Source organism: Carassius gibelio, chromosome A21, assembly GCF_023724105.1.
Source record: "Carassius gibelio isolate Cgi1373 ecotype wild population from Czech Republic chromosome A21, carGib1.2-hapl.c, whole genome shotgun sequence".
Classification (NCBI taxonomy): domain Eukaryota; kingdom Metazoa; phylum Chordata; class Actinopteri; order Cypriniformes; family Cyprinidae; genus Carassius; species Carassius gibelio.
Genome location: NC_068391.1, coordinates 9392654 through 9420593, shown reverse-complemented (window position 1 = coordinate 9420593; position 27940 = coordinate 9392654). Strand labels below are relative to the sequence as shown.

General features: G+C 37.6%; 1 protein-coding gene and 1 long non-coding RNA gene across 4 annotated transcripts; one reads left to right on the top strand and one right to left on the bottom strand.

The window, feature by feature from the left end:
- The first annotated feature begins 3775 nt into the window (after positions 1–3775).
- LOC127941356 (uncharacterized) lies at positions 3776–8157 on the top strand. Of its 3 annotated transcripts, XR_008148993.1 has the most exons (4): positions 3776–4019; positions 6219–6377; positions 6542–6619; positions 8148–8157. It is a non-coding gene; the product is annotated as an uncharacterized LOC127941356 (long non-coding RNA). The 3 variants fall into 3 exon arrangements; XR_008148991.1 differs by lacking the exon at positions 8148–8157 and having other exon boundaries at positions 6542–7532; XR_008148992.1 differs by lacking the exons at positions 3776–4019; positions 8148–8157 and adding an exon at positions 4416–4474 and having other exon boundaries at positions 6542–7532.
- Positions 8158–23149: 14992 nt separating this feature from the next.
- On the bottom strand, positions 23150–26630 carry LOC127941971 (homeobox protein Nkx-6.1-like). The gene is made up of 3 exons (XM_052537469.1): positions 25135–26630; positions 24843–25015; positions 23150–24157 (listed from the first exon to the last, which is right to left on the bottom strand). Exons 1-3 carry the CDS (start codon positions 25664–25666, stop codon positions 23912–23914), a joined length of 951 nt encoding a protein of 316 aa, XP_052393429.1. The 5' UTR covers positions 25667–26630; the 3' UTR covers positions 23150–23911.
- Positions 26631–27940: the final 1310 nt, after the last annotated feature.

The window sequence follows — 27940 nt, the reverse complement described above, 5'->3', positions numbered from 1 at the left end:
CTCGAGCATCATTGGATTGAGCTATCATTTGAGCGCCCCTCAGACACTCTGCTCTATTCAGCCTTCAGAGTCTGAGGGACGCCACGAGAGACTGGCGAATATGGCCAGTTATGATGGCTCACACAGCTGCCACGTTCTCGCTAGCGGCGTGGCCTACTGTCATCTTGTTGGATTAAATCCTGCCGTGAACACGCTTCAGGATTATACACAACGAAACGCGGCGAGTTTGACGCTTGCGCTTTCCTTCTATGTTTGCCAGGGTCTGTGCCCTCCACTAGAGAGTGCTGTTGGACTGCTAATGCACATCCAACCCTCTCACTGCAGTCCCCATGCTCTAACATTGACTGTCTCGCAGCAAAGGCACCTCGAGCATCATTGGATTGAGTTATCATTTGAGCGCCCCCTCAGACACTCTGCACAATCCAGCCTTCAGAGTTTGAGGGGCGGTACAAAAGGCTGGCAAAGATGGCCAGTTTATGACTGCTCATACAGCCGCCACGTTCTCGCAATGGCGACGTGGCCCGATTTTTATCTTGGTGAATTGAATCCTGCCGTGGATACGCTTCAGGATTATACACAACGAAACGCAGCGAGTTTACGCATGCGCTTTACTTCATGTTCGCCAGGGACTGTGCCCTCCACTATAGAGTGCTGTTGGACCGCTAATGCGCATCTAACACACTCACTGCAGTCCCTACGCTCTGACATTGACTGTCTCGCAGCAAACAGCGCTTCGAGCAGCATTGGATCGGGCTGTGACGCCAGGCATAAATAATAACTAATAATCCCTCAGACACTGCGCAATCCAGCTTTCAGATTTTGAGGGGTGATTCTAGGGTCTTACACAGACGACCCATTTATGACGGCTCGCACAGCCGCCGTTTTAGTTAGCGGCAGAGCTTGATGTTCAATTCGTTGGTCTAATTCCTGCCGTGGACACGTTCAGGATTATACACAACGGGACGCAATAGCTCTTATGCATACACTTCCCCTGTGCACGAATGCCGCAGGCTTTTCCGTGCACGGACATTGTGTATGACAACGTTGCAGAAAGCGGAAATTTGAGAAACTGCTAGTATCGTTTTGGGTCGCGTGTAACGCTTGCCCGGCATTTCTCAATGGGTGTTACGCACAATTGTCACGGATACACCAATTCGCTTTTTAGAGGCCCGCCTCTTTCCGCTGAATTCTTTCCACGGTGGTAGACTGATGGTAATAGCAGTGTTGTGACAGGAGATGTCAACTCTGCTGAGCAAAGGGGCTATAGAAGTCGTAGACCCCGTACTTCTCAGTGCATGGATGTAGCTCTGGCCCCGTTGCGGCTCCAGGGCCTCCATCTGTTAACCACTTGGACGATTGACAGCGGCATTCCCCGTAATTTGTCTGGGGTTACTTCACATGCGCCCCTTTTCAGTGGAAAAGTGGGCGGAAAGACGAAATATTTCACCCCGTTGTCTTCCGCATCCGACGATTTCGGTGACACGGAGTTGTGTGATGTCGTTAAAACTATGGATGCCAACCGAGTTTCTCCTACCGGGGTTCGGCTGGGGATTGAGCTTTCCCAGAGACCGTCACGACGGATGCGTCTTTGACCGGTTGGGGAGCTGTTTGTCAAGGGCTATCAGCCCATGGAGTGTGGACAGCTGCACAACGCAGTTGGTATATAAACCGGTTGGAATTACTGGCAGTTTTCTGGCTCTCCAGTAATTCGCGAATCTGCTGATCGGCCGTCTTGTGCTGCTCAGATCAGACAACACAGCGTTTGTCTCATACCTGAATCATTAGGAAGGATTACGCTCTCGCCCCCTGTGCAGGCTGGCGAGACATGTTCTTCTCTGGTCTCAGAGAAAATTTCTGTCGATCCGAGTTGTTCATGTCCCCGGACGTTTGAACTTCGGAGCGGATATGCTATCCAGACAGGCTCTGGAACAGGGAGAATGGAGATTACACCTCCAGACGGTGAATCTTTTATGGTGGGTATTCGGCAAAGCGAAAGTGGATTTATTCGCGTCTAACATGACTACGCATTGCCCGCTATGGTTCTCCCTATGCCCCCCATCGCCCCTGGGCGTGGATGCATTAGCTCACAGCTGGCCCAGGACCAGTCTGTATGCTTTCCTCCGATTCATTTGATCCCAGCGGTATTATGCGAATACGGCGGGACAGAGTGGAACAGCTGCTGCTGGTGGCTCCGCGATGGCACACGCAGCCGTGGTTTGCGGATCTATCAGTCTGCTAGCGGGCTCTCCGTGGAGATTCCCCTCAGGCAAGATTTATTATCACAAGCACAGGGGCTGATTTGGCACCCGAGGCCGGATCTGTGGAAACTGTGGGCGTGGCCACTGAGCGGAGTGCATTAGTATGTCCCGGTCTTTCTGTCGGAACCGCTGAGACTATATTGAATTCTATAGCAGCTTCTACGAGACGCTTATATGCTTTCAAGTGGAGACTGATTACAGCCTGGTGTGGCAATCGTAATGTGGATCCAGTTTACTGCCCAGTGGCTTCAGTGCTGGAGTTCCTCCAGGATTGTTTTTCGGATGGCGTAACACCAGCCACTTTTAAGGTTTACGTGGCAGCCATTTCAGCTTACCACGAATACTTAGGCGGTGCCTCTATGGGGCGTCATCCATTAGTTTCTCGTTGCATACAGCGTGCGTGACGGCTGAGGCCTTTCCGCCCTGTTCGAGTTCCTTCATGGGGTTTATCCTTTGTGTTGCTAGGTTTATCAGGGCATCCGTTTGAGCCCTTGGAGCCCGTATCGTATAAATTCTTGACACTGAAGACATTTCTTCTCATGGCTTTATCCTCCCTCAAGAGAGTTGGGGATTTACAGGCTCTTTCTGTTTCACCCTCATGCATGGAATTTGCACCGGGCTCTGTGAAGGTGCTGCTGCGGCCCAGGCCTAACTATGTTCCTAGGTCGCATCTAACCTCTTTCGCTTTCAGTAAGTGTTCCTGGAAGCTTTTTCACCTGCTGAGGCTGGATCAAGAGATCTAAGTCTTTGCCCTGTGAGAGCTTAAAGACTTATGTGGATCGTACAGCCCCTTGGCATGAATCTGACCAGCTGTTTGTCTGTTTTGGACATAAAAGTAAGGGCCATGCGGTTACAAAGCAGCGCATGTCCCATTGGCTGGTGGAGGCAATTTCTTTGGCCTATGAGGCGCGCGGACTCGCTTCGCCCTTAGGAATTGAGGCTCATTCCACTTGAGCTGTGGCTTCTTCTCAAGCTTTTCTCAGTGGATCTTCTATGGATGATATCTGTGCTGCGGCAGGATGGTCCTCACCGAGCATTTTTATCAAGTCCTACAGTCTGGATGTGAGGATGGCTCCTGGCTCCCGGGTTCTCTCCGCTTGAGCAGATGCTTCCTCTGATCTCAGTTATCAGGTACGTCAGGCGTTTTGGTATATCGTTCCCATACGTGGTGACGTCACCGCAGCATCGAAGTGACCTATGATAGGGAACATCTCGGTTACGTATGTAACCTTGGTTCCCTGAATAGGGAACGAGATGCTGCGGTTCTGGCCGTTCCGTACCTTGATAACTCTTCATCTTCAGTCATGAAATCTGAGCGAAATGGCGCGCTGCACCCAGGTATATCATGCGTGCGCATGCGCAGGGTGGTGCTATGCGCCATTTGGCCAATAGGATTGGCGGGATGGTATAGGGCTTCAGACATTCGTCACACCAGAGGTGTTCCCATACGTGGTGACGTCACCGCAGCATCTCGTTCCCTATTCAGGGAACCAAGGTTACATACGTAACCGAGATGTTTTCCGGCACTGTTCGTTTTACACATATATGTTTTGTTAAAACAACACAAATATATTTAGTTTTCCGACAAAACACAATTGTATTGTGTTTAATCAACTTAAAATGTTTAATTTTAAATTTTACTTAATTATCAATCGTTAAAGTAACGTAAAGGGTTTAATTTCGTGATTCAAAAAAAACCGGAAGTGACGATTTCCAACGCATTTGATGACGGTGTGGAGGGGAGCAAGAGGTATCAGTCAGGTAAGAAAATCTAAAGTTTTTATTGTGTTAAGTCAAAGTCTTTAATTTCTCTTAGAGTTTCTGTTTTGAGGTGCTTTTGTTTTGCAGTCTAGTATTGTGTAATCGGTTTATTGCACCGTTAATAGATGATTTTGAAGCGTTGGGAGATGTGAAAGCGCACGACTCTCTGTAATGTATTTACTTTAGTATATATATATATATACACTAGGGCTGAAACAATTACTCGACATTATCGACAACGTCGACGATAAAAATCAAATTTTCAGCAAATGTTTTTGAGTAACGTTAGTGGTTTGATCTCGTATCTGCCTGATTTGAAAGCCTGCATTAATGCAGTTTGACCAGTGTGGCGCTGTAGCGCAAGATTGTAATACACTCTCCTGATTCAATTAAAAAGAAGAAGATCGCACTTCAGTTTGAGGCAAACCGACCCGATCCGAACCTTGGATGAATATGTAAATATATACTGCACGCCTTCCTCTCAATAACTGCATAAACACAACAAAAAACTGACCGCGATGTAAAAGCAGCTCTTAAGAACACAGAGATATGGATGTTTGCACGAACTCTGAGGTTCTCCAGGCACTCCAGTAAAGAAAAGTCCAGTCACGTTTATTTATATAACAGTCCTTTATGCAATCGATAGCTTTTCAATATTAAACATGAAAATACAGAGTAAGTGTCGCTAGAATTATAACTTGATTTCCTTTTATAAAGCAGCTCTCCGGTATGGAGCTAGCTAATAATAAAATCATTTTATAAGTGGGGGAAATATTTCATTAAAGTCTTAGTTCTGCGCTAGATCAAACCAAACTGTTTTGATTATCATAACCCAATAAGGTATTTTAAGAGAGATTGTATTTATTAATAAAATGTTTATCCAAAAATAAAACGTCCTATCACTTACCTTTACTTTATATTATACATATGGCTTACAATAAGAGATGTTAAGAGACAGAATGATTTGTCATTCAGCTACTTCCTCATATAACTAATCAAATGGCGAATAGGAGTTTCTCTCTTATCTCATTTTGTGTGCCAAATATATTTGTATAAATTAATTGTATTAGTAATACATAATGACTTTAAAAAGTGGAAGTAATTACCTTTATTTGTTATAATATGTATATTTTAACTAATTTAAAAAGATAAATAATCAATAAATGTCCAACCATGAGATGTTGACCGAGTTTTGAGAGCCCTGGCTCAGCACAGTGGGAGTATTTGAAGCTTTGTTTAAGGCGAGACACTGCAGGTGAATAGGGAAAAAAAAATAACTAATAGTTATCACCTTACTTACCCAGTTGATTGATTACATTGATTATTGCAAACATTTTTTGTATTACAAGTTTTCAAAAATGTTATGTTTAAATATGCAAATGAGGCATTCTTTAATGAAATATGTGCTAATTTGCATACATTTCTAGTACAAAAATCTGAAAACTAGATGAAGTCAGTTTCAAATTTTTTGTTTAATTTTTTTGACATATTAGAGTCAAATGTTTTTACAGAGGGAATTCTGGTTATCTTTTTTTGTCACTCCATAATTCAGAAAATACTTTGAACAGCCAGAAAACAATATATTTTCACAATTTTGGGGGGAATAAAATGTTGTATATAATCAAGGAAAATATATATGAACAAATCCCTCTGTAAAAATCTTCAGAATACAGACAGGAATAAAAATGTCAAGTTTGGTGTGTGTACGTGCTACTGAAGTGGAGATTTATGGCTCAGTGTTGAAGAAAAAACTCATTTTGAGAAAACGGCCTTTAAAAATATGTATTGTAATTGAAATCTATTGACACAAACAGATAAAGTGCTATAAAAGAAACACTTAACAGTGTCTTTTGGATGTTTTCCTTCCACTAGTTTGAAAAAGCGCTTTATGAAAAAACAAAAAGCCCAAAATCTCAAAATTGACAGGTGCTTGAAAAAACATTGTTTTTACCTGCAGTGTCTCGCCTTAAGAACATGGCGGTGTGGTCATACAATGACTTTAAACCGGACACTACTCTGAGCTGTTCACATTATACATATGCTCCAGATATGTAATCAGGTCCTCCTTTAGGAATGGTAAACATGACACTATTCATCACTCACACAAATAAATCACTTAATATTTTGATCATTGAATTGGTTTTTGCTGTTCAATTTTTTTTTTTTTTTTTTGTAACACATTGCACTTCATGTGTACAGGTTTGTGCAGAATTTGAGACATCCAGAATTACCATAGGCCCATTAGAATCAACAATCTTTGCCAAACTTGATTCGGACTGCAAAATTTACGAAGATGTTTTCATACTGAAGAAGAGACCTTGGACAAATACTGAAACCCTCTTGGTGCCCACTACACAGGTAAGAACAACTGCACTCAACACAACCTCGTATTAAAACATTATTCTCTCACTGGCCACTGGAAATTGACAAAAAAGACAGATATAATAAGATTAGGTTTATTAATACAATAAATACAAAATATGTGGTATATCTATAAACTGATAGATTTATTTTGATGCAAGGCAGGGGTGTCCAGACCTGCTCTAGGAAAGCCAGTGTTCTGTGGGGTTCAGCTCTAACACACCTGCCTGGAACTTCAGGTAAGACTTTTTTGTTTTAAAATTCCCAAGAACCTTGATTAGCTGGTTCAGGTGTGTTTAAATGGCTAGATCACCCAAAAATAAACATGTCATTATTCACCCTCATGTCGTTTCAAACCCGTAAGACCATCATTCATCTTCAGAGCACAAATTATGATATTTTTTAAGGATGCCCCGATCATGATTTTTCATGGCCGATACCGATTTCTTTTACAAGCAAACTGGACGATTTTTTTTTTTTATCTTTAAGCAACAAACAAGAAGGAAGGACAGTCCACAGTCTACAGTCCAAAATTGAGGGAAAGCTCAATAAAGCCCCTTTCACACTGCGATTCCGGCAAATACAGATCCCGTAACGACACGTGACATCAGGGCGTGACGTGTAATGTACGAGTCGAAAACATTAGGCATGTAATACTTTCACTGAATCTGGCGAACGATCTCGGTGTCACCGTGGAAAGTGAGGAACTAACTGATCTCTGCTTCATACAGTTTGCACTTTTTTTTTTTTCAGTGAACGTTGATCTTCCTTCAAAACAGCCAGTAAAAGAGTCACACGATAATGTCATCACTACGACACGGCATTAGATCTGGCTTTTGTTCACACAGCGCTTGTCCCGGGATTGAACCCAGCAATGTTACTACGTCCCCGACCCGAGTTCAATGCTGGAATCAATCCCGGGACGTGTTTGCTTTCACACAGAAGTAATGTAGTCGGAGCACGCGGGCGCACTTCCGGAAAAATCGGCTGAAAAAAATTCCAAAGACCGGCCGATTACCAATTGCGTATTTAAAGCAAAAACCGTCTGGTTTCCAATTTATGGCCGGTCAATTGGTGCATCCCTAATATTTTTATGAAAATGCGAGAGATTTCTGAACCTCCATAAAGGCTGCAATGCAACTGAAATGTTCCCAGAGTCATAGTAAGGACATCAGTAAAACAGTCCATGTGGCATCAATGCTTCAACCACACTTTTACAAAGGTACAAGAATACATTTTGTGCAAAGAAAACAAAAATAGCGACTTTAATCAACAATTCTTCTCCAAATCACATATTCTGCCATTATGGACAGTAACAAGAGGCATGAACATTGCTTTCCTCTGCGTGTAATCAAGGCTCAGTGCAGGCGTGTTGTAGGTCAGCAGCACCATGTGCATGAATTATTTACGTGCTGTTGATAATGGTGGAAGATGCGATTTGGAGAAGAATTGTTGAATAAAGTCGCTGTTTTAATTTTGTTTGCACAAAAAAGTATTTTTGTTTACTTTGTAAAATTATGGTTGAACCACTGGTGTCACATGACTGTTTTACTGATGTCCTTACTATGTTTCTGGGTCTGGGAACATTCCAGTTCTGTTGCTTACCGTACAGGGTCCAGATGTGTAACATTTTCCACTGTTATGTTTGTTAGAATCCCATCTTGACTGCTTGCCTGGATTTCCCATAAGAAGATGAATGACTGACTTTTTTTCATGTAATTTTAGAAAAAAAAAACAAAGGCTAAATTTTGTTGTTTTCATCTTCAGACTAATGAAACTGAAGTATCCAAATGAAGACCCTAGCAGTATGGAGTATATGGTGAGTTCAAGGTTAATAAATTATTTGTTAAAGTTAATACACAATAATTTGAGTTCTCCATGCTTTTAAATACTTCTAGGATACAGATGTTGCCAGCAGTCAGGAGGTGATCCAGAAGACTCATGGGAATCTATTTGAAGCTGCATCATTGAAGACAGTCCAGCAGAAGTTGGAGTTTTAAAGGATAAAGTTCTTCAGGACCTATAGCAGTTTACAGTCTGTAAAACCATGTTACTGGGACTGATTTATGGACTGAACTTGAGCAACCCTCCTGAACTCAGGTACACATTTGGAATACTGAAGAAGTTATTTCTGGAGCCACTTCCTGTTCCTGGAATAAGGTTTGATTGGTTGCCCATGAATGCCAATTAGAATTGTATTTGCTATTTTGTGTAATTTTGTAATGTGGTTTAAACTGTATTTTACTGTGTGTAATTATTTATTGCTTGTTTAACAAATACACTTTGATCATTTGTGACATCTTGTCTTTTGTCTCATTACAAGACAAAACATACAAAAAATGCTTTGTTGAAGGGAGTAACTTCAAAAAGAAAATATTGTGTTAAAGTAACTAGAACTAATTGTGTGGAACCACTGTCCATAATTGAAATGAGTAATTTGAAACAAACCTCCTTATGTTGATAGAGTGAAACAAATTTGGCTAGATTGTAATAAACCAAAACATGTTGAGTTAACTTAACCAGTTTAAGTTGAAGCAAAGTCAATAAATTGAGTTGGTTGAACATTACTATTTCACATAGATTCTACCTCATTCAGTTGTGTTGTCACAACACAAGGAGTTTGCATAGATTCAAAAAATTCCATTAATGTTATCAAAACACAATTTGGTTGTGTGGAACCACTGTCCATAATTGACTTAAGTAAGTTTAAAGAGTCATTTTTTTGAGTGTATACACACTGTGTCCGGGTGACTGCTCATCTGGCACACGGCACACCATAATTTTTCCCTGTCACGGACAGAGGGGGGAGGAATTTGCAGAGGAACCCCACCGTGGAATGTTTATATTTCATAAACAAAATGATGGTTTCACCATTGGCTGGGACGGGTGGTTCCAGTTGCTGAATTTCTCCTATGCCTGACGCAGATTATTAATGCGCTCGAGTAACTGTTAATTTCACTTTGGGGGAATGATTTATGGGCAGCCTAAGAAGAGAAGCAGAATGTAATTGAGATCAGAATAGCTGTTTCTCTCGTAGCCACGGCAGTCCCATCCAGATGGGGCACTATGATTAATGCCTAATGAGCAAATAATCCAAGAAATTAATATAAAACCATTTTTTAACAACACGGCTCACTTTAGAGGGGAATAAATAAATAAATTGAGACAGAAGTGTTTCTTTATTCTTCGTGTGTGAGTGGTTGTAATCAAACCGTGGAAAAGGTTTTCATTCGGTTAAGAAATTGGATTGTTTGCTTCCCCGGTTTACAAAGAAAAAAAAAAACACAAGAAAAGTGAGATTTGATGGTAGGGTGGACATAAAATGCGATGGCTGGAACAATTACATACGCATTTAAATATCAATATGCCAAACATTATCACAGCCAACTAGAAAATAATCAAAACAAAATTACTGGTGGTGAAACAAATTATTTTGTGTGAATGTCTGCCAGTGGCTGCGTGTCAATTGAAAAAGACACTTGACGTGGCACTGCTTCGAAATGGATTTTAATTACATTAGACACCTTAACAGAGGTTTCAGATTAAAAGTATAGGGAATAATATGCAATAAGAGCCACAGATAAACAGCTTCTTTAAGTTAAAATGCTGAATACAGTCTGCAAAATTAAACTTAGAGCCAACTATGATGCATTCGATTGCACTTAAAAAGATTTATGTATATATAAAAGAGTATTATAATGATGGAACTGATCCTGGATCAGAAATATCTGATGCTTATGGCAGAAAGATCCATATTAATAAATGCTGACACCTTTCTTAGCTATAGTCCATATTGATTTTTCAGGATGGTTTCATCGGTGAGCACTATAACATACTTTAGCAGTACCTTTAGCTGGGCAGCTCGACCAAAAATCATTGAAAGTCCTTTTTTAATGCTTCATTACTGAAATGGCCTGCTCACATCATTCAGCCGGGTTGCTAATGAGGTGAAGTGTGAATTTAGGTCAACAAAAAAGACCCCCTTATGCAATGACGTCAGGTTATTTATTTGCCTAACAGCAGTTTAACCCATGCTGACCGGCACTGTTTACATTTCATATGCGTTTTTTCCCCATTTATGCAGCTGGATTGTCGCATTTCACGATAGAGGTGTGAGTTTCCAAGAGTTTCACATTTGATTTTGTGGTTCAGTTAGTGTTATTTTCTACTAATGTATGAAAACATTAGTTTCAAAAATACTTATGATTTTAAATTGATTTACATGCATTAATCATACAAACCATAAAGCATAATTCTTTTGGCATAATCACAAATCATTTAATTGTCCAAGCTGTCATCAATCTGAAATGCAATATCATTTTATTCAGGTGAGCAGCATCCAGAGAAGAAAGACTTCAATTCACTCTGAGAGCTGGGCTGCACTTTCCACTCCAAAAACACCTAAGAATTAGATTGAACACACTTTAACTCATTGGCTATAAATTGGTGTGACTTTGAGGTCACCAGACTTTACTGAGCTATTGTAATGTGCCATTGAGTGACCTCTTTGAGAAACATATATATAACAAGACAACTTGCCTGTTGCTTTGTTGAGGGTGAGGAACTGTACAATACAGACACCCCTGCCTATATTATTCACAACTGATAATTCAGGAACACTGAATTATTAAAACACTTTATCGCTTTCAGGGTCAAATATATTGAGTCTTTCAGGGTGTGTGGGTGGAAGCAGAGACTGATTGTCTTTTTCACAGTGGTTTTACATTTTTGCATGCACTTAAATGTGTTATAGGTCGCTTAAAGGATTCTGTCATGTAAAAACTAATAGGGACGGTTTTCTCCTCCAGATCTAGCAAATGTGCATGAAACTGCTGAAAATGTGTACTGTGGCTGTTAATATTGCAACATATCAAATAATATACCATTTTAATAGATTGTTGTTTGTTACAAGAAAATAAAGATATCTGTATGCTGATTTTGAATCTGATTTGTATACAAGTATCCTGAGATCCTGCATGCATGTGTGCTTGGTAAGATTCTGCAGAATAATCTGTAAAATCAGGATTTTAGTGCTAACTTAATTTGCCCCCATCTGCTGTTTAGAACTTAAAATTCTTTAGCTAATGGTAACCTCATTACTGGTCTTCAATCTCCAAATCTACCCAGTACATCAGCACTGCTCTCCACACTTTCTGCTTATTACAATAAGGTTGAGATTTATAAACTCGACTGCTGTAAAAGAGGTAAAACAAATAAAAGCTGATTTGCCAAGAAAATAAAGTAAAGGTACATTTCAGAACATACTTGACAAGATTGAGCTTCTGACTTTTTTTTATGCCTTTTATTTACATTTTCATTTCAATTTAAGAAAAAATGTTTCATATTATATTATATTATATTATATTATATTATATTATATTATATTATATTATATTACAATTTTGTTATTGTTATGTCTCCCAATAGGAATATAAAGCCTTGGCTGCTTGGGTGGGGAGTGGATCAGGGTTCTTTTAAGTGGTTGGGCTGCTGTGAGACAAATTGCTACAAATTGTGAATTTTCCATTTTAGAGGATTACAAAGAGGCCCCATTGAGCCGCTCTCTACAGCACACACACAAGAGCAGCAGGAAACCAGAGCAAAGCTTAATGAACAATGAAGCTGAGGGAATTATCTGAGTGACAGCCAGCTTCTTTTCAGCGTGAGATCTCAAGAAAACTCTTAAGATACTGATCCTTTTTAAGGAGGAAGGTGCTGCTTATTGCAGCGATGTTTGGGAGAATTTTTGTATCAACAATCTTTGTTTTTCAAAAAATAATTAAATAACATATTTGACACTAAGTGAAAATCATTTAAAATTGTAAATAAATAAATTTGAAAAGCAAAAAACAAAACCTGCACATTATCTCTGCAAAAAATAAAAGAAAAAAATAAATGATTGATTTAATGACTACGTTACAGTTGCATTACCTTCATCTGGATTTTTTTTAGGTGTCTGGAGTTTAACTGTTAAAAATACATTTATTTAAAAATTATGATTTCTTCTTTTTTTTTTAAGTTTAGTTTTTAAAAATCTTTTAGTTGCACTTTCATGTGGTTTCTCAGCTAAGGTCCAAATATAAAAGAGTAAATAAACTAATAACTTACCGTGCAACGAACTCCTGATTTACGAACCAGCTCCAGGCTGATTTTTCATATTTGTTTGTGCTTTGGTCCAGAGAAGGTTAATATTTACTCTCACAGTTGTCCCACAGGCCTTCAAGACCTGACCTTGCTTGAGAACAGACACAACTTGTGTTGTCTACAAGTGAGAGGTGAGAGAGAGGCAAGACCCAGGAGAGCTTGATTTATGGCTGGGCTCCCCAGAAAACGGTCTTTTATGTATCTAATCCTGCCTGGGAAAGTTGGTATACATGACAGAAAGTTGTCAGTTCCATCAGATAGGGTGAGCAAAACAAGGCTCAAATTGTTCTTTTTTTCTCTTTGTCAACTTGCCCCGGGGCTATAATGCTATTTTCCCATGCCCACCAAGGACCGGTTTGTTTAGCAATGTCACAATTGGGTGTTAATGCGTCTTTAGTTATGTAACCCCTGTCTGTTGAGGAGCAAGAGCCTCTGCGTTTCCTCTCTCAATCCTGGACTGTTTCAGAGAGGGGAAATTAAGACAGTGTACTGTGAAGTCAGAAAGTGACAGTCGAGGAATCTAATGCTCTTTACACTGTGACAGGGAAGAATCTGACAGATCCCATGTGGCAGCTGCTCTCTATGCCTTGTAAATGACTGGCACATCAGGACGCTTGGCCTATTATTATCGCTTTTTCAATAATGACAGACTGACTGTTCATCATCCCTGTACATATAACATGGCTACACACTGTATAATTAAACATTTGGACGTTAAGTATTGTTTTGAGTTAAATTATTTTATAATTTTATCTGTAATATTTTAAGAGAAGAAAGAGAAGACAATGCTGAATAAAGTTGTATTTTTTTGTTATTTTTGGACCAAAATGTATTTTCGATGCTTCAACAAATTCTAACCGATCCTCTGATGTCACATTGACTACTTTGATTATGTTTTTCTTACCTTTCTGGACATGGACAGTAGACCGTACACACAGCTTCAATGGAGGGTCTGAAAGTAACATATTAAATTAAACATGAAATGTTTTTTTTGTTGTTTTTTTTTTACATTCTGTGTTTTTTTATTGTTTTTGTTTAAAACAAAATGTCAGCACAAAGGTCCACCCCAAAACTACACATCAGTAAACAAATTATACAAAAATGTCTGAATAAGAATAATTCATTCAAAGAAGTCATATTTCGTAAACCGAGTACAAAATCAACTACTTAGTTCAGTTAATATTGATGTCTACTTTTGAGCTCTAAATTATGGTGCAACGGGAACAGGAATGTTCATACATAATCGATACCTTTTTTTGGCTCAGGAGCTTGACACAGCCTTTCAAATCTCAGCTTTTGACCCCTGGCCACTGTGGTACAGCTGATGGTGTTTGAGGAGAACGTAATGGGGTTCATTTCAGATGGAATCATTCCACGTGTAAACAATGATTCTGATGCCTCATCCAGATTCTCCTCACACACTTAGAGGCAGCAGATCCTGGCCTCATTACTGCAGCCAGTTTGACGATCGTGTCCTGAGCCAGAGGGACTTGACATTTTGCCCTCTTCCACGAAGAGAACTTCTTACTATTGTCTTTAATATAGAAGTCATCCAGACAATATTTTGTCATTGGTGCATTAGATAACCAATTGACGAGATGATGGATATCTAAAGACTTATGATTTGCACATTCAAAAAGCATGTATTATTTCTTACTATGTTTCCTAGATTGTTGATTTAACTTCAATTCATTTAAAATACAAAAACCATGTAGCTTTGTATTTATTTTGATTTTATATTTGAAAAGCAACTCATGTGCATGAACCTCTTCAATCTAAACAATGGTTTTCCCTGAAATGTCTTTCTTTTGGCCTTGTTAGAGTTGTCTGTTTGACCTTGCAAAATCCACTGCAAACCAACAATGTCTATTTAGCAAGAACCCATGGTTTGTGTTTGTTTTATTGACTGGCCACAGACCAGAGTTGTACCTCCTTAGAGTTAAATGGGTTTTCATTTTTTATTGGCAGGCCACTGACAGAGGTGTTTTATTGAAGCTCTTTAGAGTTTAACAGCTCGGGGCATCAATGTGTGCTAAAGAGACACCTATAAAATCAAACAAAATGAAGTAAAATAAAAATGAGATGAGAAACAACTCAAACTAAATGGGAAGTAAAAAATTAGAACCATTAACCTCAGGTGATTGAATGGTAGCAATGGTCTGTTTAGTTTCATCTTTATCATGCTCATGCAGCTTGTTTGTCTTTTTTTTTTTAGATCTCATTGGTTTACAAGCTGTTTCAATATTTTCTGCTTCACATTATCAGCAGACAAAGTTGATAACACTGTTTTGGTCCTTTTAAATAGACCCAGCGAATAAAACTATGTTTGAAGAACGATTTTTATGTAACCATCACATTCAAAACGTCTAGTTTTTATTTTTTATTTTTAAAGCATTATGTATTGGTTATACATAAAGAAAAGAAAACTTTATAATTTTGCAAACATTTTAGGAACATTACTTTTGAATTATTTTTCAAAACATTTTGAAACAAGTAGTCACATAAAAAAAAAGAAAATATTCGATGAATAATTTTGAGAACATTATAAAAGATCAGATAACTTGAACGTGAACGAACGTTCTATTAACATTACTGGAAGAACGTTTGTTTAGAATCTCGCCAGAATGTTAGCCACAAGTCATGTTTCCTGTTAGCTGGGGAGCCTGTGGATAAGCATTTCCCTGAAAAGGTTATTGACCGTACTAATCTGAACAGGATTTAAGTGCACAAAACCTACATTTTTAGTTTTAGCATTTATATACTGCTTCCAATATTCAGTGACAGCAATAGTGACAAATGTATCTATGAAAAATAAAGAGGCACGAATAGGATCATAGTCTGTTGAACTTGAGGTCCCATCGTTATTGATTATGGAAATATGCCTGACTATGACCCAGGGATTTTATGAGCCTTAAGCACTGATTAAATACACACCAAAACATCTTTGGCAGTAAAATCATGAGTCCATTTAATTAGTTCCCACCCCCTCCCCCATCTTAAATTCTTCTTCTTTAAAAGCATTTCATTCTTTTATGTATTTACTCCATTGTCCAAATATTAAATTAAGCTCGGGCCAATGATGGCAAATGACCTTATGTGGAACATTTGACCTCCGACTTTTGACAGAGAGGATCGTCTGGGGCTCTGGTCATGTGGTGAATCAGAGGGAAGAGGTCAGAGCAATGCACTTAAGTTTTTCTCTGCCCATGGTTCACCATTCGTTTGCATGAGGCTACAGCCCTAGATTTGGCATTCAGATCAATAGATTCTCGAAGACTGACTTCATAAGTAGGTCATAAGAAGCATTTTAGATATTAGCACCAGTCAGCAAGAGGCTGCGCAGAGTTCATGCTCTGGTCTCTCACTTAAGCTCTCACCCTAGCAATAAAACTGGGAAACATATACATGAATCATCTCAATTCAATAGGTAGAAGGAGAAAGAAAAGTCTGGATAATAGTTTCCTCTGACAGATGATAGAGTTGATTAAACTATTAGTATTGTTTAACAATTTAACATAGTATTGAAAAAAAAAACTATTTTAATTGTTTGTTTGATTGGCCTTCTTTTTACCTTTGTTTCGCTGTCTATTAACTTAAAATATTTTCATTTGTTTGTTTTGGCTTTTGTTTTGTTTAGATTTTTGGGCTTTGCTTTGCTTTGTTGATGTTTTTTAATTGAGTTTTTTCCGATTTGCTTTATCAATGTTTTTTTTTATTTTTTAAGCACTTTACTGTGCTTTGAATTGATTTTTCTTTATTTTTTGATTGTTTAATGATTTGTTTGTTATTATAGTTAATAATAAATAATAATAATTCCTCACATTTATATAACACTTTTCTGGGCACTCAAAGTTGTTATTAATTTGGTTTAAGGAAGTTTACTGATTTTTTTTCTTTAATATAATTTTAAATAGTGATAAATTGTAAATTGGTCCGTCCTTTATAATTAAATTGTTTCTGATATTGTTGTTTGAATTATTAACTTTAAATGCATAATATTTTAATATGCCATCTGTTTTAAATAAAATGATATTTACCTTATTGTCTCAGGCATATATTTAGTGTCAGCCTATGTTTAAGTTGCCTACATCAGTGTTTCTGCAATGATAATCGCAGCATCATGACCTAATCTAGTACATGTCATTTTGAACCACTAGCTAAAAAATATTAAAGGCATCTTGAGACAAATGCTAGAAAGATATGCCCGAGCTCATCAATGAAATACACACTGCGAGTTAGTTTAAAATTCCATATTTCAAGAACCGAGCATGTGGGGCAGAAGAATACCACCCCAGAGCTGCAGGATAATATCATTTCCATGTTCACTTTTTCATCATTTTTCATCAGACCCAATATTTAATGCTGTTAGCCAGAACGCACCGGCGGTCACAATGAAAAGCTTGTCAATGGCTGCATGTGTCAGACACATAGCCGCTATTGAGTGAGCTGTCTCTGTAATGGAGTGACGAGTCTTGTGAGAGACACCCCCTGAAACACATTTGGGTAATATGCCAGGGCAATTCCTGTTTATCATGTGATTCATTCAAGGACGGGCGCGGTACATTATGTACATAATTCACTGCTTACATTTGTCAAAACATGGGTTTGTATGAGAGCTAATGATCCACGTTAAATTAATGGCATCATAAAGGAGAAAAATCCACTGTTCACGCAGGCATGACAGGATCCACTGGCCCTGCTAAAGCATTAAACTTATAAAGGGGTGATCAGGCCCTGAAAACACAACATCCAGCCAAACACAACACGGCAAACGGCGTGGGGAATGTACCGTACTCACTATACTACGTGCGGTTCATAAAACATTTTTCTAGCAACTAACCTCCTCGTGTTTTGTGCAGGTTTCCCCGGAGGCTTCTTAGAAAAATTATTTCTTTTTCATTCATACTTTATACACAAAGTATATAATTGATAGAATGGAGGAATCAATTTTTTAATGCAATATGACAACATATAGCCTTTATCATATCTAATTAAATTCTATATATATAATAATTTTACAAATGTTTAATAATTGCATGTTAAACAAGTACATATATAATCATATATAATTAATCTCTCTCTCTCTCTCTCTCTCTCTCTCTCTCTCTCTATATATATATATATATATATATATATATATATATGTATATAAAATATATACTTTTCCTCACTATACTTACTTTTGATCAAATGTTTGGAGCTGGACGACAGTTATTTTGCTACTGTGTCCTCCAATAACAGGAAGTACACTATCAGCTGATTCCTGCTCTACCCATAATCCTCTCTCTCTCTCAGTGTCACTGTTGCTGAATGATACAAGATGTGACTGAGCTTCTCCACAACTTTAATTTCATTAAAATATATAATGCATTCAGGGTGCACTTTATCACCTTTTTATTGTCTTTTTAATTCATAGCACTTGTCCTATTTGTGTCGGCCATAACTTTTCTCCCGCCAAGCGAGGGCTACACATCTTGCCACACAATACAGCCCTAAATGCATGTATAATAAGGCTTTGATTTCAGTGGCATGCTGGGTCTCCTCAGCCAGCCAGAGAGAAATCTATTACTCTGCTGCCATTTTCCTAAGTGTTTGTACCCTACCATGACCCTGCTACTTTATCTGTTGGTTTTTATTTTCAGAGTGCATGCTGTCCATATGTTACTCTAATAGTTGCTATAATTCTTGGCCAATAGGGCTCATGTTTTATTGGGAGTGAGTCAGAAAAAAAAAAGAAGACAAAAAAAGGACATGGCAAGAATGCATTTTAATAAAAACCTTTTTAGCAATACACTAATGGGCTGACATTGATGTATTTGCATAGAGATGAATTATACAGGCCTGGCTTGACGTGACTTTTAAAATATGATTGAGGAGGGTTATTATTGCTGCACTATGCTACGTGTTAGCAGGTTATTTTAGCATGGCTAGTGCTAATAAAATGCAGAACTCAGGACTTGGCCGATGAGGGCAGTTTATTCATGGCCTGAGTCATCAATTAAAGGTGCTCATTTTGCCATTATTTCCCCAAGACCCCCACCGCTACAAACATTAAACTAAACGCCAACAGCTTGCTTTATGGTATTTTAATAACATTATATGTATATCACAGTTTCTCCAAAAATATTGACCAGTGCAACTGTTTAAACTGTGATTATAATAAAAAACTGTTTCTTGAGCATCAAATGTGAAAATGATTTCTGAAGGATCATGTGACACTGAAAACCTTAATTCAGGTTAAAATACATTCAAATAGAAAATGTAATAATATTTCACAACATTACTGTTTTGACTGTATTTTTGATCAAAATATACACAGCCTTGGAGAGTATAATAGACTCAAAAGTATAAAAAATCTTACTAACCCTGAACTTATGAATGATATTTTATATGAGATGTAGAATAATGTACATATAAAATAAGTTTCACTATTTACTACATGAAACAAAATCCACAGTGTAGGAGTCTTTCCATCAGATTAGTTTAAATGTTCTTATCTAAGGTTGTTTACCACCGTCTGATTGTGAATCCAGATTTGCTTGTAAGCCACTGCAACTATGGGGCTTTGACAGATTTTGAGAACATCATTAGACAAGATTACAGGAGATTATAAACACTAGAGTGTGTTCATACCACCCAGGATGCCCTCCGAAAACCCCAGTTCCTGGAGAACAATACAAATATACTCAAGAGACCACACATCAACCTCAAACCCAAACCTCCACAATCACCTGCACCTCTACGAGTACAAGAGCAATGATTAACCAACCAGTTAATTTGCTTATTTGAAATAGATAATGTGTAAATACAACTCTAATGCAACATGAGAGAAGATTAAACTGTATTATTATATACACAACGTAATCATAAGGGTAGAATTTAATGGCAAAATAAGAGGAAATCTTTCAAGCATTGAAAATATCCCAGGAAGCTCATTGCCCTGTGACAAGCACCCGGGGTATTCATGATAGGGGATCCCAAGGTGCTCTTTATCAGGACTCTCCAAATGGTTGAGAAATAGATAAGGCCTGAGGCGCATGTAAGCCAGCATTCATTCTCTACGCCTGTAGCCTCTTGTGACACAGTCTTGTATGTAATCTCTTGTAGTACACGTTCAACTGAGAGCACATCAATGGGGTTCTTTATCTAAAACACAGCTATCAGCAAAATTAGTCACATCACTAAATGTCAAAAGACATCTTACCAAATGCCACGGATGAAGACATTCAGAGAAAAACGCGTGGGAACTACAGTACAGCTGAGATCCAGTGTGTCTTTCTATGCAGCCAGAGATGTTAAAAGAAAGAAAGAAAAAAACCGAGTATAAACAGACTTATTTTCGATTAATGAGCCAGGATTTAATCTTTAATATAATTTAAAATGTAAATTTTAAAAACTTAAAGAAATTCAGCACAGGTAATGCATTCTGGGAAATGAAGTTCCAACCTGGTTCACAAAAGTTGACCCATTACATATGATATAAACTGACTTCTATCCAAGTTGTTATGTTTCATTTGTTTGTTTGTTTGCATTTTAGAACTTTCAATCAAGAAAATATTGGTTCAAATATCAGTTAAAATGTCAAATTTGTAGGTACATTAATTTGTTTGACTTTCAATTCATTTTAATTCTACTTGCATTTAAATTCAAACTACAGTTCAGCATCTTGTTTGCAGCTCAATACAATTTGATTTGATACAATTATGATTTTGAATTGCAGTTTATTTTAATTCTATATCCTTACATTTAAATGACAATTCTGCTCCCTGTTTGAAAATCAATACAATTTGCAGGTCTGTGAATTTATTTTAAATGCAGTTCTATTTTTAAATGTTATCCTTACATTCAAAATTCAGCATTCTGTGTACAGCACAATAAAATGTACAGTTCTACAAATTTTCTGAAATTTCAATTCATTTTAATTAATACAAAATAAAAATTCTGCATCCAGTTTCCAGCTTCATTCAAATTCAGGAATTTAAAAGGCATTTCTGATTTTTGCACTAAAACAATTGGTGATAAACTGCCCAATCCAGAGATGCATGTCTTCTCAGGTAAAGGCTGTGGAAAGCAACTGCTATTTCTCAACTAATTAACCTCACTTCCAACAAGTGTCTGATGGGAGAGCAGCAGTGACCCGGGATCATGTGGCCAGCTGCAGCCCCAGCACTACATCAGCAGGCACTCAGCAGATGCTAAGATATCTCCCCTGAGGAACACACGCCATGTTCACCACACCTGGACCATACTGATGGATCATAATTCTACCCAGATCAGGACAACAGGCAAGCCAGCAGTTCCAGATGTTTCCTGCCTAAGACTGGTCCACCTGCTCTGCCTTCTCATCTCACTCAAATGCACTGTAAAGATTTTAAAGACATTATATGCAAGTGTCTGCGAGAGTATATGCAAGAGTTAAAAATTGGTCTATAATAAAATCTATGATGATGTTAAAATGGAACTGTTATTGTTAGGCATTGCTTCAAAGGCAAGGAATTTGTTTAGATCAGTTTATCAGTTTAGCCTTTTTTATACTTCATCAATATTGCAAAACCTTTATTATTTGATTTATTATTTTTCATTTAGTGTTTTAAATACATATTTGACTAAATACACATTTTCAGTCGCCATTCAGCATTGTTAGTTCTTTTGTATTAGCTTATTTCATGATGTCCTCATTTGAAATAGCTTTGTACAGTAAGGGAGTTAATGAGCATATTCATGAATGTATTTTAATTCGAAGCAATCAGAGATTAATTGTTGCAGATGAGAGTTCATTAAGCTCTCACTCAACAGTAATTTGATACCTTATTGACATCAGGTCATTGGCCTACACATGTAGCCAAATAAAGATAGATTCATTAAAGTTTGACATGCTGAAATACTCAGTGCTTAAGCCTATATATGTAATGCAATGAAAGCAATATTGATAAAACAAACAGTTGAACGGATCTACAAAATAAGATATATAGTGAAGTCTTCATATTGAAAAAGTCCTCAAATTTCTGTTTATTAAATTGGAAAGTCAAAGTCCTGCTGGGTAAAAGCCATTTGATAGACGTCTCCAAAGAATAAAAGAGAAATTGTTGTAAATTGAAAAGAAAAATACTGAAATGGAAAAGCATTACACTATTGTGGGCAGGGGGCGTTTTAAATTGAGCATGTGCTTAGAAAAAAACTGTTCTGTTTTATTTTATTAATAAAACCAATCAAACGTTCAATAGATGTAAATTGGTCAAACGCTGGCAAACGTTTAAATGTTTTTGCCTAAGCTGGCTTGAAGATAATAGCTGAAACAAGTTTGTTCTCAGGTGTCCTAATTTACACGTTAAAGGTATAAATTACAAAAAGTATTTAGGGAATGGAAATTATCATTTTCTTTTACAGTTTAATTTGTGCAAAGAAATCTAATTCGAAAACCTTGTAAAATGGCATTCATATCACAGAACCGTGACAGTTTTCATTCTGTGATGCACCAAAAAAAAACAGGCTTTCTGCTTCTTGAGATGCTTGAAATTAAATATATTTTCTTTGATTAGTAGCATTCATTTTCCAGTTATTAATTTAAATATTGCATTACAAACACAATTTGGACCGAGACACACATCTAAGTGCATGAGGCAGAATAAGTTAGTCGCTTCTGTCACTTCGATGAATTGTAAAATGCTGAACAGCGGCTACCTCACGTGGCTATATTATTATTTTTTTTAATGTATTATTATTTTAAGATTAATAACAGTTTTAAACCATTTCGTTTATTTGGCAGTTATGAACCCTTAATGTTACATCCAAGTTGTACATCAAAATCGAAATAAATAAATGTGTAAAAAGATTAAATGCGTGCAAATTAAATTTAGAATGTTTCGAAATTAATACAATTTTAGGTTAACTGGAGGTCTGTCTGCAACGATAAATTCCAAATTCCGCTTCCAGAAAGTGACTCATTTGGGTTGAGTAACCTGTGGAGAAGCACTGGACCTGTTGTCCTTCAAAAATACCCGCTCAACATATTTTCTGATAGTACGCTACAACTGTGTGTGGTAGCCTGAATCATCTCACTTTATGAATTACATTTCTTTGTTGGTTTGTTGAGAACAAATCGGTTGAGTGATTTCCAATTTCCAAAGAACATGATCAAATCGCGCGAATCAGCTGACATATTGAAGCAGTGACGCGATCAGTTGAAGACCGCCAAAACACGCTTAATTTCTACTTTCACTATCCCGCCTATTTTTTGTACCCCATGACCTTTTTCATCGACATTTCTCAATGATCGAATTTTTTGCGAAAATGTAGTTATGACGTCTTTATAATAAAACTGTTATGTAAATATGTGCTCTCACGGAGCCATAAGGGAGAACTGATTATTAATACTGAATTTGGCTGTTAAAAGCGAATAATTGGCTAATAATAAACATCATACAAAATATTAAAATGTATTTGAATAAGCGTTGCCATGTTGATAACTCTTAAAAAGTGAGACAGGTTCTAACCGAAGCGAAAGACACTTTCAAAAATAATTGATCAACCATCAGCGAGCATATTTATTCATGCTTGGAAACGCTGATGTAATTTATACACAAAATATGTATACTCGATTTAATAATAACAAAAAGAAAAATATCCCATATGTTAAACATTTTATTAAATAAAAGTGCAATACACACGAACCTGCCAGGCGCATTTTTGCAGGATTCAAACACTATTACAAACTTAAAATATTATAAATTAATCATGACAAAAAAATAAGACAACTGAAAGAAACATCCTAACATTGGGAAACGAACACTATGCATTATATTACAAATATGGTTAGGTGTTTGTTTATTTACACGTGTTATGGCCAAATTAATCTCTTGACCGAGCCTTCATTTAGTCTGTCGCTCAGATGTCTTTTACCTTTAGTGGTAAATTCTGAAAACGATTATGTATTTCCATTGTTGATTATTTTTAAGAATCAAAGAGCAGAGGCAACTTACACCCACAGAAAAAAATAAAAATAATAGCTAATAACTCGGGATGATCAGCACCTAGCCCTATACAAATTCATGATATGAAAATGCAAATTACAAAGCCTAATCCAAAAATTAAACTGAATCGAAATGAACGAATTCTGGCATGTTTACTATTCAAAATATTTTACACATAAATATTCACAGTAATATAATTCCTATGCGATACAACTCACGCCGTTAATTTACAAAAGTACCGTTGTCTAAATGTTGAAACGTGTCTATTGCAGACACTGATGCACGTTCAGCTCCACCAATAGTGCATATTCCTCTGATTTGCATCCTTCTTCTCAAACCAGAGCCCAAACTTGGTAAAAAAAACAGTAGCCTACATTATTCTTGAAGGATTTGACAACCCATTTCCCGTTTCCATCTTTACGAGCTCTCGTTTTCCGACGTGTGAATGATAAGAGCTGAATTTGGTTTGTGTTTTTTCAACAACTGCGTTATTTTTTCATCGTCCGAGTTCGGATCTAAAGGTTTGTTGTAGTCGTCGTCGTCGTCTTCATTTTCCGAAGCCCCTTTCAGCCTCTCGGTCTCTGAATCTTGTTTTTTCTTCGCCGAGGCCATTTCAGCCGCGTGCCGTTTTCTCCATTTTGTTCTTCGGTTTTGAAACCACACCTTTACAACGAAAATGAGAGAAAAACGTGTTTTAATCCACACAGAAATAAGGGTTTATCTCCATCAAAAAGTCGGCATATCAAATGGGAATCAATACAATTTTCGCCCCAAAAACATTTAACAATGACGAACAAATTAAACAGATTTTTTTCCTGCCTAACTTGAAAAAGCTGGAATAATACATAAATAAATAAATAAATAAAGTGAGTAGCTATTTATTGAAGAGTTAAAGATTTTAGGAGTTAAATATCTGTAATAACCACCTGCAGTCTGCGAGAATAAATAAAATATTTTTAACAGAACAGGCTTCTGAATGCAATTCTATTGTTTTATTCCAATAATTGCAATAAACAATTAATGTGGTGCACGTTGCAATTTTTCAAACAAAATCTAATAACTTAAAATTAATGTAATGCGTGAATAACTTTTATATGGATGAAACCAATAGACCTAGCCTACATTAAGTCCCATTTATTCGTTGTATTAAATTGCATTAATAGCCTGATGTAGAGAAATAAATAGGCTAGTTTGTAGCCTAGGCTATATAAAAGTTGTAAATTAAAGAGATATATAGGAATGTTTGAATAAACACATTTACTATTATGTTCCATGGATTAATGATAATGAAGAATCGAATCAGTCAAGATATTTCCGTGTCAAACACAAACTATTAGGACTGTCTTACCTTGACTTGGCTCTCTGTCATTCCTAAAGAGTAGGCCAGCCGCGCTCTCTCAGGTCCGGCTAAATATTTCGTTTGCTCGAATGTTTTTTCCAGGGCAAATATTTGCTGGCCGGAAAACGTTGGTCGCGTGTGTTTCCTTTTCCCATCTTTGTCCAGCAGCACTGAGTTTTGATCTGTGAGGGGCAAAATAAAAAAAATCAGCTTATTTAATTATTACATCCTATTTATGTTTGTGCTTATCGTAATATTTTGGATCGCTAGTAGCCTTCAAAAAAGTTGATCGTGCACTTACGTGGCGAACACGCAAATCTGGCGTCTCTCCAGTGTGGGCTTTGCATAACTCCAGGCCAGAATATTGGGGTTCTGCCTGGAAGGTCTGTCAGAGGTTTCGGGTAGCGAGCCACCGCCACGGCTGCGCCACCGGGGCTGAAATACAGTCCTGGAGGCGGCGGAGGACTCAGGCTGCTGAACCGGGGCAGTCCAGACAAGATTCCAGCGGGAGAAGATGCCGCCGCCGCTCCGGTGACCACCGAGGGTCGACTGAGGATGTCGTTTATTCCGTGAGGTGTGGCGATTGAGTACTGAGCACTGAGAGTCGAAAGTGCAGTGGATGTTTTGATCCCCGGGGACGAGACCGGGATACCGCCTGGATTCGGAGAGGTAGCTGTCGGTGAAGGGGAGGATGCTGGTCCAGTTGAAGATAACGGGTAGGCTGGGTAAAGTGGAGCCTTCATCTCGGTCATACTGTGTAGAGCAGCCAAAGGTGGGGTATTGAGTAGGAAAGCGCTCTGGCGAGACCCGTCCATTTGCCCCACCGCTAACATTACCAAGAAACTACAACTTTAACTACCTAAATATTGCGCAAGAAGCAAGACGGTGGAGACCCGAGCAAAACAAGAAGAAAAAAACAAAACAAACAAACGTAGAGGAGCGAATGGAGGAAAGAAAAAGGCTAAAAAAAACTCAAGCCTTTAGAAAAAACAATATTTCTTTAAAAAAATCCCAATCAGGTGTAAAGTTACCGAAGCTTTATACCCATCTTCTCTGGCAAAATCCATTCCCTTTTTTCAGTTCTTGCAAATATGGCATTATAGACAGAGCGGCGTCCTTTCAACGAGTGTTTTTGAAATCTATAAATAAAAAGAGAGTCTTTCTGGGTAGTTCACATGAAGATCTAGAAGATAATAAAACATTTTCATCAACCTGCTGTCTTTTGCTGCAAAAAGTCAAAACTTTGAGAGCGTGCCTGGGAAAGTAGAGGGGCTCGGTGGGATGTGATTGGTTAAGGCCGGCAGTGACGTGGCCCGTGTCAGCTGAGTGTCTGAACTGAATTTAGGAGTCTGTCCTCATTGGTTCTCATTTGCACATTAAAAGAGCTGCCATCCGACCCGCTATTAAATACAAAAGGCGGACAAAATCAATCTAGTCAATTTGAGATCTATTTCTTAAATAAAGGGACATCTGCATGCGTGCCGGTCATGCGAGGCAGTCGGATATATTCTGAGCTTAAAAGTCTCTGTGGACAGGGTTTAAACACTCCACAGATGAATCACGATACAATCACAGAATTATGAAGATCGAATAAACCCTATTATTTTACTTCAACTTTGAGATCTAATGTGAATATGTTTTCTACCACCTCATCAAAACCCTCTCTTTCAATTTTCTCTAATTTTGCGGTGTTTCGTCTGTATAAACTAAATGCCAATTTAATAAATGTGAAATATTAGAAACTCACAGCTGTGTCCTCAAAGGTTCTGTGTTTCTGCCTCTGTATATATGCCAGCCACAGAAAGCTGTATCTAACAGTAGGCTATAAGAGATTTGAACCACCTACAACACACAATCAGCAGCTTTTAGTTCATTAAAAAGAGACCGATGGATTACAGAACTATATATATATATATATATATGCAAGGCAATAAAACGTAAACTATTTTTGTGTTAAGAGTATCCTTTTTTTCTACAACACAAAAAATATATAATGTGCATATATTATGTATATATATATATATATATATATATATATATATATAAATATACATACATACACATAATTACTGCATGCATAATGCACTAAACATTTTACAAAAGCAAATTTACAAAAACTGTAACAAACTATTTATATTAGAAATTAGACTACTAAATTCCTTAAGGAGAAGTATAAATAACCCCAGAGGCAGCAAAAACAAGCACCAAGAACCTGTAAGAGAAGGAACGGATTCACAGTGCTACACTGCCCTCTACTGGTGAATCTAACACGGAATGCTTGGAGGGGCAAATCAGTTTATAATGGCCAAAACCTAAATTTCTCTCAGCCTCCTAAAAATTGTGTATGCATTATATTTCCTACACATATACGGAGTGAATTTTTAATTGATTTATAATCTATTACCATCAATACTCCTCATGTAAACTGGTTTGACTTTGCTGTTTGCACAGTTTGCCAACATATTTCATTGGACAAGAAAGGATGTATTAAATGTATGAAGATCATAAATTAGATTCCCTTTAGTAAACTCAAGGTTTTATCATCACAAACTCTGGGCACGTATTCATAAAGAATCTTAATGCAAAAGGTAGCTCCTAGTGACAAAATTCTAAGAAAATTCTTAGAAAGCCAGGCGTTTACTCAAAATTAAAGAAAAAATCCCAGTAAAGAAAAAAAGTAATTCAGAAAGCATTTTAACCATTAAAAGAGGTCTTAAGGTCAAACTCGTTAGGAGCACAGACAAGGACTTTTAAGAGGCTTAAGAGTTTCTTTGGCAGAGGAGAAAAAGGCAGAAAGAAGAAGAGACAGAAGAAATGTGTTGCAGACAATGGATGACAGTGAGTTAATAAGACGCTATAGATTAGAACGTGCAGGGATCATGTTTGTGACTGATCTTAGAGACGTGCTAACATCTCCAACACAGCACAGAAATGCCATAGCGCTAGAAATTAAAGCAATCACTACATTACGATATTTAGCAACTGGGAAAATGCAACAACGCAATAGTGATGATTTGGGTCTGTCACAACCTTCTGTAAGCAGAGTGATCACACAAACAATTACAGCACTTTCAGAACATCTTGTGTCGCAGTTCATTTCGTTTCCA

Bases quoted from the DNA above. Each gene is read 5' to 3' on its own strand.
- LOC127941971 (XM_052537469.1), bottom strand. From the start codon at position 25,666: ATGTTAGCGGTGGGGCAAATGGACGGGTCTCGCCAGAGCGCTTTCCTA. The intron at 25,016-25,134 runs GTAAGTGCACGA...TGCCCCTCACAG, and splicing joins CAGATTTGCGTGTTCGCCAC to ATCAAAACTCAGTGCTGCTG. The intron at 24,158-24,842 runs GTAAGACAGTCC...TTCGTTGTAAAG, and splicing joins TGACAGAGAGCCAAGTCAAG to GTGTGGTTTCAAAACCGAAG.